The 15,576-nt window shown below is 40.8% G+C and overlaps 1 protein-coding gene and 1 non-coding gene across 11 annotated transcripts in view; both read left to right on the top strand.

The window, feature by feature from the left end:
• The window catches only part of LOC136006178 (ubiquitin-associated protein 2-like), a 165,418-nt gene that overhangs the window by 62,867 nt on the left and 86,975 nt on the right, over positions 1–15,576 (top strand). For all 10 annotated transcript variants that reach the window (XR_010608999.1, XM_065664207.1, XM_065664209.1 and 7 more), the window contains exons 11-16: positions 5,197–5,386; positions 6,644–6,854; positions 8,302–8,573; positions 10,751–10,908; positions 11,950–12,157; positions 13,318–13,357. Coding sequence is in view for 9 of the 10 variants with exons in the window: in XM_065664207.1 (XP_065520279.1) it covers positions 5,197–5,386; positions 6,644–6,854; positions 8,302–8,573; positions 10,751–10,908; positions 11,950–12,157; positions 13,318–13,357 (1,079 nt within the window). In the remaining variant the exon portion in view is untranslated. The remainder of the gene's footprint in view (positions 1–5,196; positions 5,387–6,643; positions 6,855–8,301; positions 8,574–10,750; positions 10,909–11,949; positions 12,158–13,317; positions 13,358–15,576) is intronic.
• On the top strand, positions 9,240–9,323 carry LOC136006189 (small nucleolar RNA SNORD121A). The gene has a single exon (XR_010609005.1). It is a non-coding gene; the product is annotated as a small nucleolar RNA SNORD121A (small nucleolar RNA).

The following is a 15,576-nucleotide window of genomic DNA, read 5'->3' on the forward strand; positions in this document are numbered from 1 at the left end:
GTTGGTACGTCCACCATTTGCATTAAGAAATTATCATCAATGCACTCGAGGAACCTCCTAGACTGTGAATGACTGGCTGTGTGAGTCTTCCAGCAAATATCGGGGTAATTAAAGTCCCCCACGACGACTAAGGCATGTAGTCGCGAGGCTACTTCCAGTTGCCTGTAGAAAGCCTCATCAACTCCTTCGTCCTGATCAGGAGGTCTGTAATAGACCCCCACAACTGTATCACCCGTGCCAGTCTGCCCCTTGATTCGTACCCACAGACATTCCACTTGCTCCTCATCCGACCCCGGACAGAACTCAATACATTCTAGTTGCTCTCTCACGTAAAGAGCAACTCCACCACCTTGCTTCGCTGACCTATCTTTCCTAAAAAGGACATAGCCATCCATGACCACATTCCAGTCATGTGAACTGTCCCACCATGTCTCTGTAATTGCCACTAGATCATAACCTTTAGCCCGCACACAGACTTCTAACTCCTCCTGTTTATTCCCCATGCTGCGTGCATTGGTGTACAGGCATTTCAGGGAGCCAGTCCTAGTACCCTTTTTCCCCTGCGGGACAGGGTCTAAAAAGCTATCCTTTCCCACAAGTGAAACAAGTGATTGATAGTCCTCCTTAGCCCTCCATCCTTCAATCCCTAGCATGTTCCTCTTGGGCTTGTCCCCAACAGGCCGAGTTAAATCCCCTCCCCCCTTCATATCTAGTTTAAAGCCCTGTCAATAAGCCCTGCTAACTCCTGCCCCAAAACAAGATTATCTAGTTCCAACCCCCCTGCCATAGGTAGGGACACCTCACACTAGACTGTATCACCAAAGGCTCTGTCCAACCTGGCCTTGAACACTGCCAGGGATGGAGCATTTATCATTTCTTTGGGTAACCTGTTCCAGTGCCTCACCACCCTCGTAGTAAAGAACTTTTTCCTTATATCTAACCTGAACTTCCCCTGTTTAAGTTGAAACCCATTACCCTTTGTCCTATTGCTAGAGTCCTTTTCTAGCATCCTTATAGGCCTCCTTCAGATATTGGAAGGCTGCTATGATGCTACATGGAGTAAGTGGGCAGTACTAATCACACAACAAGCTCAAATAGGTAATCCTAGTTATCCAGGAATCCTAGAAGTCATCATAGACTGGCCAGAGGGCAAAGCTTTTTTAATGTCACCAGAGGACAAAGTGATGAGTGTTGAATAGGCCCCACTATACAATAAACTGTCAGAAAGTGAAAAGCAGTATGCCTTGTTTACTGATGGGTCTTGCTGTAGTGTGGGAAAGCATTGGAGGCAGCTGTATGGAGTCCCCTACGACAAGTTGCAGAAACTGCTGAAGGAGAGGGTGAATTGAGTCAGTTTTGCTGAAGTGAAAGCCATCTTGCTGGCCTTGGACATTGATGAACAAGAAAAGCGGCCAGTACTTTATACTGACTCATGGATAGTGGCAAATGCCCTGTGGGGTGGTTGCAGCAATGGAAGCAGAGCAACTGGCAACACAGAGGTAAACCCATCTGGGCTGCTGTATTGTGGCAAGATATCGCTGCCCAGGTATGCCACATAGATTCTCAAGTCCCCAGGAGTAGGGCCACTGAGGAATATCAGAAAAACCAACAGGTGGATCAAGCTGCAAAGATTGAAGTGGCTCAGATGGATTTAGATTGGCAACATAAGGGTGAATTATTTTTAGCCTGGTGGGCCCATGACATCTCAGGCCAATGAGGTGGAGATGCAGTGAATGTGAAACGTGCTGCAATTAAGTAAGCCAAGCAGTTAAAGCCTCTGTTATTGAGGTCAATGGCTGAAGTACAAATACAAGGAGGTCTTGCAGATTGACTGTATCACACTCCCACCAACCCACCAAGGCAAAGCTGGACACATGCTGTGCCCCATGCCACTGCCCGGAATACTATTCTGGGCCTTGAGAAACAAGTCTTGTGGTGACACGGCACCCCAGAAGGAATTGAGTAAGACAATGGGAATCATTTCTGGAACAACTTTATAGATGCTTAGGCTGAAGAACACAGCATCGAGTGGATATGCCACATCCCTTATCATGCACTAGCTTTAGGGAAAATTGAATGGTATAATGGGCTGTTAAAAGCTATGCTGAGAGCAATGGGTGGTGGGACTTTCAAACATTGGGATACACATTTGGCATAAGTCACCTAGTTAGTCAGCACTAGGGGATCTGCCAACAGGGCTGGCCCAGCCCAATCAGAAGTTTTATTTACTGTACTGGGCGATTAAGTTTCTTGTGGTGCACATAAAGTTTCTGCTGGGGAAGAGAGCCTGTGTTATTCCTGCTTCAGGGAAAGGGAATTCCATTTGTGGGATTGCTTTTGCTCAAGGACTTGGGTGTCCTTGCGGGAAGATAGTGAAGTCTGGTGTGTACCTCAAGGGGATTTAATTTTTGGGAAAACAGCCAATGAACTCAATTATATGCTGTTGACTGCTATGTAGCACTTCTCGAACAGCTAAATGCCCATCTCTGCCACTCTGGGTTTTGAAAATAATGTATGTGCTGTCATGATCATTGGCAGAGAATAAAGTTATGGATAGCCAGCAGCAGCATGAGTCTCCCAGTACTGTCATCAGATCACCATTGACTGAACCCAACTTCCCTTTGATCATCACCCCAACAAGGAATGAGCTTTGATGAATCCAGCTAAGCTCAACAGTGATGTCAGCCAGCAACAATCCAACACCACACACCATCTCTCCTCTTCTGAAGGACAGTTACGACAGATGAAGCTTTACATCATGGACTAAATGACTTCAACAAACTTTATAGTTTGGACTGAGGAAAGATATCTGTCTCTTTGTGTGTGTGTGTGTGTGTGTGTATGTACGTGTACATATATATATATCAAGAGACAAAAACCGATGGCATATTGAAAAACATGGGACCTGAGCATGGTGTGAATGGTATGGAATGAGGGGTGGACACTGTCCTGGATTCAGCTCTAACAGTTTTTTCCTACTTAGTAGCTGGTACAGTGCTGTGTTTTGGCTTTAGTCTGAGAGCAGTGTTCATAGCATTCCACTTTTTTAGTTGTTGCTAAATAATGCTTACCCTGATCAAGGTCTTTTCAGTTTCTCGTGCTCTGCCAGTGAGGAGGGGCACGGGAAGCCAGGAGGGAGCAGAGACGGGACACCTGACCAAAACTAGCCAGAGGGGTATTCCATACTGCAGCATGTCATGCTCAGTATATAATCCGGTTTGAGCCACCTGGAAGGCCCAGATCACTGCTTGGGTCAGGCTGGGTATCAGTCGTTGGGTAGTGAGCACTTGTAGTGTGCATCACTTGGGTTTATTGCTTTTTTCCCTTTTAGTTTTTTATTCTCTTTTGTTATTTCCCTTATCATTATTATTAGTAGTAGTATATTATATTTTAGTTATTAAAGTGTTCCTGTCTCAACTCATGGAGTTTGCATTCTTTAGATTCTCCTCCCTATCCCACTTGAGGGTGTGTGTATGGTAAGAACTAACGGCTGCGTTGTGCTGAGTTACCAGCTGCGTCTAAACCACAACACTGTAGAAGAATCAAATTCTGATGTTTTGGGTTTTGGTATGCATGTGCTGTTTTCTGGTTTGTTTGGTTGGTTTTGCTGTGTGTGTTGTTTTGTGGTTCTTTTGTGATCATTATTTTTTTTCTTATATGCCAGGGTAAGAAATGTTTAGGCATTAAGATTTCTATGCCAATGAAAGTGCTGGAAGCAGCTCTTCAGCAGAAACCTGAAGTATATTTAGGATAAACTGAAGTCAGAGTTTTTGGAGTAGGTTTATTGTCTGAATGCTTTCGTTTTCCTTGGATAAACCTATGCCAGGGGTTAGTAATTCATTCTAAATGTAAGATAATGTTTCTCATCCTGCTCACCTATGTGTGGTAGATTAATTTTGGATATGTGCCTACCATCTGAGAAACTTAGCTTTTATTTCTGCTGCTCTTGTGACTTCCATGTGATCACACATTCACTCAATTGGTGCATGTGTGGCTTTATTCATACCCACCCTATACAGAGGTAGGACTTAGATCCCATGCTGGAGGGAAGGGATGCCATGTGCAGGGACCTTGACAGGCTTGAGAGGTGGGCCAGTGAAAACTCATGAAGTTCAATAAGGCCAAATACAAGGTCCTGTGCTAGGGTCAGTGCAATCTCAAGCAGGAGTACAGGCTGGGCAGACACAGGATTGGGAGCAGCCCTGAGGCGAAGGACTTGTGGATGTTGATTGATGAGAAGCTCAACATGAGCTGACAGTGTGTACTTGCAGCCCAGAAAGCCAATCATATGCTGGGCTCCATCAAAAGGAGCATGACCCGCAGGCCTAAAGAGGTGGTCCTACTCCTCTACTCTGCTCTGGTGAGACCTCACCTGGAGTACTTCATCCAGCTCTGGAAGCAACAATGCAAGAGGAATGTGAAGCTCTTGGAGTAAGTCCCAAGGAGGGCCATGAAGATGATCGGAGGGCTGGAGCACCTCCTATCAAGACAGGCTCAGAGAGTTGGGATTTTTTAACTAGAGAAGGCTCAGGGGAGGCCCTTAGATCAGCCTTCCAGTACCTTAAAGGGGGCCTACAGGAATTCTGGAGAGGGAGGTTTTGCTAGAGCATGTAGCGACAGGACAAGGGGGAATGGCTTTAAGCTGAAAGAGGGGAAATTTAGATGAGATAACAAGGAAGAAATTCTTTACTATGAGGCTGGTGAGGTACTGGCACAGTTTGCCCAGAGAAGCTGTGGCTGCCTGGAAGTGTTCAAGGCCAGGATGAATGGGGCTTTGAGCAACCTGGTCTAGTGGGAGGTTTTCCTGCTCATGACAGGGGATTGGAACTAGATGAGCTTTAAGGTTCCTCCCAACATAAACCATTCTATGATTTTGATGTGTTTCTGGTTACTTGGTTATATTAATCTTATAGATTATTTATGTGATAATAATTTTACAAATTTGATAATGTTTGAAAAGAGAGCAAAGATAATTTATATTTTAACTGTAGTGGAAGGTTTTGGCTAGCAGAATTTTATTTTCTGGCAAAAAACTCTATTTTACTTCTTTTTGTATGGCAGACAAGCAACATTTGAAAAGACTTGGTAATAATTCTGTTGCCAGTATGGCAGCTTTAGTATTGTTAGTGCTTTCTTCAATTTCAGTGCAGCCTAATCATCATGTTTACTCTAGCCAAACTTTGCTTTTTCTTATAGCATTGATTTGGTAACAGTGATTCAAAAGCCTGTGACCTCTATCCAAGAGACAGAAGGCAACTCATTTGAGGCTTCACAACAGCAGACCTTTGGCCAAGCCCTAGTCTTCACAAATTCACAGCACAGCACCCAGATGGCATCAGGAACTGGCATCTCCGGTGCTGTAAACTCTTATTCTCCTCAAAGTCTGGTAAAATTATCTTATGCTTTCTAAATATTATTCATGAGTAAATATTTCAGGTTAAACAGCTTTTCCAGTAGTGGTCATTTATGAGATGATTTGGTATTTATAAAATTTAGATTGCAGTGAATTATTAATTCCATTCCTTGCATTCGCACATAAAAAAAGATTACTTTTTTTCTGGCTTTGTGAAGTAGTTGTTTCTTGGTTTACATGAAGTACTTGTGTTAATTTTTGAGTAGAGAGCAAATGTGTTTACTGCATGCTGAAATGATGAAATTGCTTGTTTATACTGAAGACTTCTATGCTAGAAAACTGCAGTGTGTTATTTCCTAGCACTTATCTGACTGCTTTTTGTGGAAACCTGCTTATTTCTGAGTCAATTGTGAGGGCTTGAAATTGGGCATTTGCATGTATTCTCTGAAAATCAGTTCAACTATTAGTAAATACATGCTATTTTAAGATGCATGGATTAAAGTGCATCAGTATTGTAGTCAGCGGTGGAAGTTGTATTGGTGTGTCCTGATTTCGGCTGGGATAGAGTTAATTTCTTCCTAGTATCTGGTGCAGTGCTGTGTTTTGGCGTTAGTCTGAGAACAATGCTGATAACACACCAATGTTTTAGTTATTCTTGATCGAGGGCATTTCAGTCTCTCATGCTCTGCCAGTGAGGAGGGGCACAAGAAGCCGGGAGGAAGCAGAGACAGGACACCTGACCCAAACTAGCCAAAGGGGTATTCCATACCACAGCACATCATGCCCAGTATATAAACTGGGGGGAGTTACCCGGAAGGCCCAAATTGCTGCTCGGGTTGGCTTGGGTATCGGTCAGCAGGTGGGGAGCAATCGCATTGTGCATCACTGTTGGATTTTTGGTTTGTTGTTTTGTTTTTGTGGGGGTTTTTTTCTGTTTTGTTTTTTGGGTTTTTTTTTGGGGGGGGGGTGTTGTTTTTTGTTGTTGTTGGTTTTGAGTTTTTTTTTTCCTTTTTTTCCCTTTAGTATTAGTATCATATTGTACTTTAATTTTGTTAAACTGTTCTTTTCTCAACCTGTGGGTTTTACCATGGTGCAGTGATAACCAGAGAGGATCTGGACATATGCTACAACTGCTGAATGTTTTGTTGTTCCTTTATTTGTAATCTAGGAATAAAGAGGTTTTGGTTGCTGCCAGATTGCAGCTGTAGGCATTGATCCCCTATGGTTATGTTCAAATTATGTATTGAGTACTTCACTCCTTCCCCTCTTCTTTTTTTTGTCTTTTGGCAGTCTGCAATTGTTTGTTCTGGCTTTGGAGAACTCAGATCCTCTAAATTGGCAAACTCTACTGGATCCCAAATCTTGGACCAATTAAAATCTCCAGCATTGGTTCAGTTTACCTCTCACCAAAACAATAGTAGCTCTACCACCACCACAACTACCATATCATCCTGGGATCTAAAACCACCCGTTACTCAGTCCTCAGTCCTTAGTCAGTTTGGTAAGTGTTGTGACATAGTTTTCTCTCTCTTTTTTCTTTCTCTTAGCATGTAAGGTTTCTTAATGTCAGTGACAGTTTAAAATGGCCTTAAATAAAAAGATTTTTCTAAAAAATATAATCCAAATAATATAACTGGTTGCAACATAGTAGGAATTACACTTACTTGCTGGTAATAGACATTGTGAGTATATCACAAACTAAGTTTCTATAGGCTTAAATCTATCTATAAATGCCATTTCATCTTTAGAAGTTGTTGAGCCTTTCTGTTATGACATCTTTGATTTAATGTGATTGAATATTTAAGTGGAACTCTTATGTGACTTTGTTTCTCAACAAATGTTGGAAAATACTTATTTTCATTGTGGCTATGCTGCTTCTAGCTGAGTATAAGGTTGTACCACATTTTGTCTTTTTTCCCCCAATTTTTCTCTTCTAGCCATTACATGAATTTTGAATGAGTACTGTATAATTTCTTCATAATGTGCATCACATCTCAGTGTTCTTTCCCTAGTGTGAAGTCTGCGTGCTGAGAATGGTGCAGGTTACCCATTTTGTCTATTCATAATTGCATGGATTTTTAATTTAATTGAATACAATTAGTAGAAATAGTGAAAATTACAAGCTTTTTTTTTTCGGTGTAGTTCCTAGTAGCATTTTCATTGGGAAGTGTGATAGCTTTTGTATCTCTCATGTGTATGCTTCCAGATAGATAAGCAGCCAGTTTGGTAGCAGTTATAATCTTTTATACACAGCAATTCTGGAAAAAAAAATTATGTACATTTTAAGCTGCTTTCTAATGGACTTTACCATCTGAATAAACTAAAAACGTTCACATTGCACATACTGTGGATCTCTTACAGTTGTTGGCTAGTGCTCTGATCCACTGCCTGGCTTTCAGCAGTATCCAGTGTCTCTTGACTTTCAGCTAGATTGAGATAGATGACTTCCTATTTGTGTTGAAAATCTCCATTGTAGGGGTAGGATATCCTAACTCATAATACCCATAAATTGCAACTTCAGACCCCTTGTAAGTAATCACAGTTTATCAGCAGTTAATTACAGTGAGACTTGCAGTGTTTGATTAATCTGATTTTTGAAGCCTAATGTTTGATAATATTATGTGACTATAGATAGGTTTGTTTTCATATTTTTGAAAAATAAATAAAAAAAAAGCAAACCTACACAAAAAGCCCAGCGCAAAAAAAGCACACAAAAACCCCAGTCCACAGCTGTTTGTTTAAAGTAGAGAATATAAAATGTTGGCATTATTATTGCAGTGGTAATATACAATGTGAAACTCGTGATGTCTGAAAGAACTTGCACACTCTATAAAATCATAGCTGTTGAGTGTGTCAAGTCACCCAGGTTATTTCATAAAGAGTCAAATCATGAAGAGCAGAGTTTAATGCTTTAACTTTGATGTTTATTTTTTCTTAACACTGACCAGACTTTAAATCCCAGCCTGAACCATCCCCAGTTCTGAGCCAGCTGACCCAGCGACAGCAACAACAAACGCAGGCTGTTCCTGTTCCTCCTGGGCTGGAGTCCTCCTCCTCCCAGATAAAACTTCGAGAGCCATCGCCAGTAGACAAATCTACAGCTGTTGGCAAAATGTTACAGCCCCCCACTATATCTATGGATAACCAAGCAGTGACTGCCCATCAAACCCAGCAGAAACAGATAAAACCACCAAAACGGAGGATAGCTCCAGCATTCAAGGTGGGTAATTGAGAGGTGTCTTCTCCTTTTATGTGTAAACATACAAAAGCTTCTATTGGAAATAGCATGGCCAGCAGGACTTGGCACTTATGTTCAGTTTTGGGCCCCTCACTACAAAAAAGACATTGAGGTTCTAGAGCCAGTCCAAAGAAGGGCAACAAAGCTGGTGAAGGGTCTAGAGAACAAGACTTATAAGGAATGGCTGAGGGAACTGGAGTTGTTTAGTCTAAAGGAGGCTGAGGGGAGACCTTATTGCTCTTCACAACTAAGTGAAAGGAAGTCATAGCGAGGTGGCTGTTGGTCTCAGTAACAAGTTGATAGGATGAGAAAAAATGGCCTCAAGTTGCACCAGGGAAAGTTTAGATTGGATATTAGGAAAAATTTCTTCCCTAAAAGGGTTGTCAAGCATTGGAACAGGCTGCCCAGGGAAGTGGTTGAGTCACCATCCCTGGAGGCATTTAAAAGATGTAGTTGTGGTGCTTAGTGACATGGTTTAGTGGTGGACTTGGCAGTGCTGAGTTTTACAGTTGGACTTGATCTTAAGGGTCTTTTCCAACCTAAATTCTATGGTTCTATTCTATATGAGTTGTTAAGGAGAAGGAGAGCAAAGACCACGGTCTGTTTCTTGATTATAAAGCAGGAAATTCTAAGCTGGATAGTTTCTAGGTCCAAAATACAGTGATTTTATCTTTTCCAAGCACATGTCTGATTGCTCTATGTGGAAAATTACGCTTGCAAGTGATTATGGGGTATTTTTTTTTTTTGTTTTTTTTTTCTCTTGGTTTGGTTTGGTTTTTTGTTTTTTTTTTTTTTCCCCTCTTGGTTTGGTTTGGTTTTTTGTTTGGTTTGGTTTTTTGTTGTTTTTTTTTTTCTTTGATTTGGTAGCCACAATCTGAATGTTGGCTGAAGGGGACAGATACAGATGATGCTTTGATATTCTAGAATAGTGTGGCTCACTCTTTCACAGAATCACAGAATCACAGAATCCCAAGGGTTGGAAGGGACCTCAAAAGATCATCTAGTCCAACCCCCCTGCAAGAGCAGGGTAACCTACAGTACATCACACAGGAACTTGTCCAGGCGGGCCTTGAATATCTCCAGTGTAGGAGACTCCACAACCCCCCTGGGCAACCTGTTCCAGTGCTCTGTCACTCTTACAGTAAAGAAGTTCTTCCTGATGTTAACGTGGAACTTCCTATGCTCCAGTTTACACCCATTGCCCCTTGTCCTATCACTGGATATCACTGAAAAAAGCCTAGCTCCATCATCCTGACACCTACCCTTTACATATTTGTAAACATTGATGAGGTCACCCCTCAGTCTCCTCTTCTCCAAGCTAAAGAGACCCAGCTCCCTCAGCCTCTCCTCATAAGGGAGATGTTCCACTCCCTTAATCATCTTTGTGGCTCTGCGCTGGACTCCTTCCAGCAATTCCCTGTCCTTCTTGAACAGAGGGGCCCAGAACTGGACGCAATATTCCAGATGCGGCCTCACCAAGGCTGAGTAGAGGGGGAGGAGAACCTCTCTTGACCTACTAACCACTCCCTTTCTAATGCACCCTAAGATGTCATTTGCCTTCTTGGCCACAAGAGCACATTGCTGGCTCATGGTCATCCTCCTATCCACCAGGACCCCCAGGTCCCTTTCCCCTTCGCTACTTTCCAGCAGGTCAACCCCCAACCTGTACTGGTACATGGGGTTGTTCTTCCCCAGATGCAAGACTCTACACTTGCCCTTGTTGAATTTCATCAAGTTTCTCCCCGCCCAACTCTCCAGCCTGTCCAGGTCTCGCTGAATGGCAGCACAGTCCTCTGGTGTGTCAGCCACTCCTCCCAGTTTTGTGTCATCAGCAAACTTGCTGAGGGTGCACTCAGTTCCCTCATCCAGGTCATTGATGAAAATATTAAACAGCACCGGTCCCAGCACCGACCCCTGAGGAACTCCACTAGTCACAGACCTCCGGGCACAGAATCAATGAATTAATTTCAGGTTACAAGAATGTAGTTAACTTATGGGATGTAAAGTGGGGGGTTGTTGCAGATGTAGTTAGCAGTAAGGCTGAGGCAGTAACTGAAGAAGCCTGTAGTTAAGGGAGGAGAGGGTGTCAGTTACTGACATCTGTCATTATAATAGTAATACAAATGCAAAACAGTTATGGCTTTTTTAACTCCTTTAAGATTCCTGCCTCTGCAGTGGAGATGCCTGGATCAGCAGATGTGACAGGGTTAAATGTTCAGTTTGGATCAGAGCCTGCACTCCTAGAGTTTGGATCAACTTCAAGCAGTGAGAATGCCAGCCAGGCGACCAACAATAGGTTGTACTCAAAATCTGTAAAGTATGTGTGAGCTCCCCTTGTGCGTTCTTGCATGTCTTCTTTAGGGAGTTAGGTTTGTGCCAAAAACATAAAGGCACAGTTAGCGTGTAATGGAAGGGGGAAATATGATGACTTTTAAGGCTATTTTCTGTGTGTGGCATCTTAAAGGAGAAATGTCTTTTTGAATGGCAATCAAGATTTCCCTGGATGGGTTGATGCAAAGGTAGATATGACATGAATGTAAATAACCTTATAATAAGCTACCCTTTATTGAATTGCTTTCTCATGTTTAATTGTCCTGATTTTCAAATTTGTTTGAGGGTTTGTTCCTCACAACCCAAATTTTTCTGTTTTTGATCCAGGAGAGATGACCCTTGTACCATATGTGCATGTCCGTAGGTTGGCACCAGATTACAGATCTGATGCTCCTATGGGATGAGAAAAGAAGCCAGTCTTTCAGTATGCAGAAGCTCTTAATGAAATGCTGAAATAGCCAATGATGAATGCCAATGTGCCAGTGACCCTTTTAAAAAATTATTCATTCAAAAATTGGCTTCAGCAAAAAGCTTCCTAAAGTTAATTCAGAAATACTAGTAAAAATTAACTTCCGCATTAATTTCTAGTTCTATAAATTAATCTGTTTAGAAAGTAAAACGCTTCTGCATGTTTTAAAATATTTTTTCCTGTTTGCATAGTTCATTCTTTTAGACATTAGAATTCTATTATAAAAGAGACTGGGTGTTTCTCATAATGTACCAGACTATGGATCTGGTTATTTAAAAGAAGAGAGATTATGATCATTAATTTATCCTTTAAGAATGTGGAAGTAACATGACTGAAAAATGCTTCTGTGAAAACTCTTTGTCGGGCAGTGATTACTGGGGACAAAGGCATTAGATTTTGGTGTGGGTTTTTTTTTTTATTTTTTTCTAGTTTTATAAATAGTATAGATTTGACTACATGTTTAAGGTAGTTCTAGATAACTGTATAGGAGCTGATATTTTTATGAAGGTGTTTGAGATGTCATTTACTAAGATGATAAATAATTTTTACTTTTTCCAGTGATTTTTTGAATACCTCTTTGCCAATATCCAATACAGTACAGGAGTCCACCTACACAACCTCTGCCATCACCTCTTCCAGTCTCACCTGCTCATCCCAGGGCAGTAGCTCAGTGACAACTTCCTCCTATGACCAGACTTCTGTGCATAGTAGGATAGCGTACCAAAGCTCCATGGCTACATCTGAATCAACCCCTGTTGCAGTTATGGTGAGTGAATTTCAGGAATAAGACCTTAAAAAAGGTGAATATTCTTATCCATGTTAGACTTGTATTGCCCTGTTATGTTAATATTTTAACCAAGCCAAGTGGTATTTTTGATTCCCAAGGCCACTGTGTTGTTTTTTTCCTATTGTGTAGCTTTTTTGCCTTTTTATTTTTGATAGAAAAGCCTCTGATTTTATGGTGTCTTTGTTTGGTGGTTTGGGGTTTTTTTTACCTTTTAAATTGCCATTTGACCTTTTTTCTTAGTAATACTTACCGTTCTAGTTGAGTTTCCTTCCCCAAAATTTAGCTTCTTAAAAAGGAACTTTCTCTGTGTATAAATATTAGTTATGGCATTTTTCAATAACTTGACAGTTTCTATCCAAAGGTATATTATTTATTGAATTTATACAGCACCTGGCAAAAGGATCCCAAACTGTTTGTGTCCCCATCAGCTGCATTCTTTTTATTGGATTTCAACAGCAGTGGGAATTAGTTTCATGTGTTATTTTAAAAAGCATAAGGAGAGATCTAATCTAGGACAGAGAGGATCTCTCTTGGGAGATATTCAAACGCACCTACTCTCTTTGTATGTGGAATGTAGGTTTGTTTTAAGAGAACTTAATTTATTAAATGTTTAAGGAACTTGTCAGAATTTGTAAGTTTATTTACTTCTGGACCTTGTTATGTAATGGCTCAGTCACACTTGTCTTCTGCACTAGCTCATATTCACTGGTGAGGATAAAGTGTAGACTGTCAACTTCTGTACTCCAGTGTTATCTAAAAACTAACTGGTGCTTCTTAAGTCTTTCAATGGAAAAAAATGGTGTCTCTGTGTAACTTGGATAGTTAAAATTGTGAGTTGTATTAGAACAAATGCACAACCATTTCCTATATGTTAATGCAATTCTTTTTTTCATATTGGTGTGCACCTGAAATTTGTTATATGCAGTACATGAGAAGGTCTCCTGCTGATGGGTGTAACACCTTGCACTTGACACTTTATTATGTGGTTTTGTTAAAGGCAGTAAAAAGTTATATTTCTGCCTTTTTTTGTCTTTCAATTTAGAATGAATATAGAATTTTGCATGAAGAATGTTCAATGTGTCAGTCTGAAAATTTAATATACCTTTAAGATGATTTATTCATTTCTCCTTTGTTTACAGAACAGGCACAGTGGTGTTAGAACACAAGCAACTCTTGACAGTAAGTTTACAAAGTTTGGTTGTGCACAGGACTTTCTGATCTTTCCTACTACTTGCTTTGTGCACAACTGTATCGGTAACATCTGTTTTATGTTTTTATATTGTTCTCACTGGCTAATTTTTGGCTGACCCATTTGGGTTTATTTTGTACTTGCATAAGATATATTGCTTGCTTCTTGACTAAAACTGAAGTATGAAAGCAGCCCTATTAAATCTGCAAACCTAAGCAGTCTCAGAATTAGAGAAGCTGCTTTGCAGCTGATTTTTCTTTTGACTGTATCTGCCAAAACCCAAAACAAAATATAAAATTAAAAATTAATATCAAACTTAGCAGTTCTTCCAGTTCTCTTTTGGGAAGCCGTGAGTAGCATTTAGCTGTAATGAAACAGTCACATTCTTTGAGTGCACCTCTTGCTGGGTATAGTGCTACTTATGTCCTGTTACAAGCCTGTGAGTAACATGCTCCCTCTGCCAGCTAGCTTGCTGCCTTGCAGTGGAGTAACAGTAAAACAGTGCTGGCTCCGATACAGACGTTACTGTTACCTTCATCTTGGCCTGTTTCTAATGAGGTATTTCACTTGTAGCACCCCTACAGCTCTCTTCCTGGAATTAAAATAATTATAGCATTCACTCTTATGACCTTTATGTGCTGCTCTGTGGAAGTTTTCAAGAGCAGCAGTGTGAATTAACATCTTTTGGAATTCCAGCACTTCAATTTTAGATTTTAGGTAGGACATCCTCTTAAACATCTCTTCAGGTAGGGCCTGAAGTTTTGAGTATTCAGACCTGTAAACAGTGTTTTGTTAGTGCCAAGTTAAATTTCAGTGAGCTGAAAGAGTGTATATACCCAAGAAGTTACCACTTAAAAGATTGTTATATATAAAACCAGCTTTTTAAGTGGAAAACTTTCTTAGTCTTACATACAGAACTAATAAACAATTTATGAAATTCACTACAGGACTTGTCTTTTTGCTTATGGAAAACAAATCTGAGAATTAAGTGTGTTCAAGGCCAGGTTGGATGGGGCTTGGAGCAACCTGGTCTAGTGGAAGGTGTCCTTGCCTGTGGCAAGGGGGTTGGAACTAGATGATCTTTAAGGTCCCTTCCAACCCAAACCATTCTGTGATAATTCCTAATATTTTTGTAATTATTCTATAATGGCTGTATTATTTCTATGCCAGTTCTGAGAGAACTTCCTCTCCCCCTGCATCTCAAGCACATAAACTGGAATCAGTCTTCTACCATGTATCTATTTCATGCATCCAAACTATTTTGAAATTCTATTCTTAACATTTGAAAGTACTGACCTTTTCCCTACTGTATGTGCTGTATACATATTGTCCCTACTGTATTCTTAGTTGTTCATCTCTCATCTTTGCTGCTGTCCTTTAATATCCAGATCTCATTCTTCGTAAACCCTTAGTGGTTTACCCATGGCTGGTGTTTTATCCTTCTGACCATCCTACTTGTTTCCTGGTTGTCTTTGTGTTGCACATTGTGTTCAGGCATCTTGTAAGGGGTCTTGATGAAGACCCCTTTTTACTTCAGGAATGGAACCCTGCTCTAAATATACTGAGAGTTGTAAATGTTATTTACTTATTTGTATATGTATCTTGCCAGGAGGTATCAGGTGATACAGTTGCCTTCTTCATAACTGTGTTTCTGTTTGTCACTTTAATTTCCTTCTCTGTTGTCAGTTGCCATCACTTATTGCCAAGGCCAAGATCTCTTGATTTCTGTTTGCATAGCACCCCATCCAGCAACCTGACTTGGGTCATTTAGTGAGGAAACCAAACCAATAACATGAACAAACTGTGATGCGTAACCTCCAAGCATGACCATTCTAAGACTGTCTTCATGTGCATTGCAAGTTAGTGATGATCCACTGGCTAGTGGTCTCTGGTGTGGTATGGAAGCATGGCCTGGCAAAAGGCAGGGCTCAGCTCTCTTTCTGAATTTTATTGATGGGCAACTGACTCTAATTCTGTGTCTTGTCATCATAGGACAAGAGGTAAGTGTAGAAACAGCTGGGTATTACATTGGGCAGTAGAGTTGCTCTGTGTCTTATTACAGTATAGTGATCCTTTGGAAAGGCACATCTGTAGTAAACAAGTTCTACTCTGTATAGCCTAAAAAGTAATATTAATGCTAAATGCTTTTTGTTATCTAGGTCAAATAAATTAAGACAATATTTGACAACTCTTTAGCCGGTAAAAGTGC

The sequence above is a fragment of the Lathamus discolor genome (genome assembly GCF_037157495.1).
Source record: "Lathamus discolor isolate bLatDis1 chromosome W unlocalized genomic scaffold, bLatDis1.hap1 SUPER_W_unloc_1, whole genome shotgun sequence".
NCBI lineage: Eukaryota > Metazoa > Chordata > Aves > Psittaciformes > Psittacidae > Lathamus > Lathamus discolor.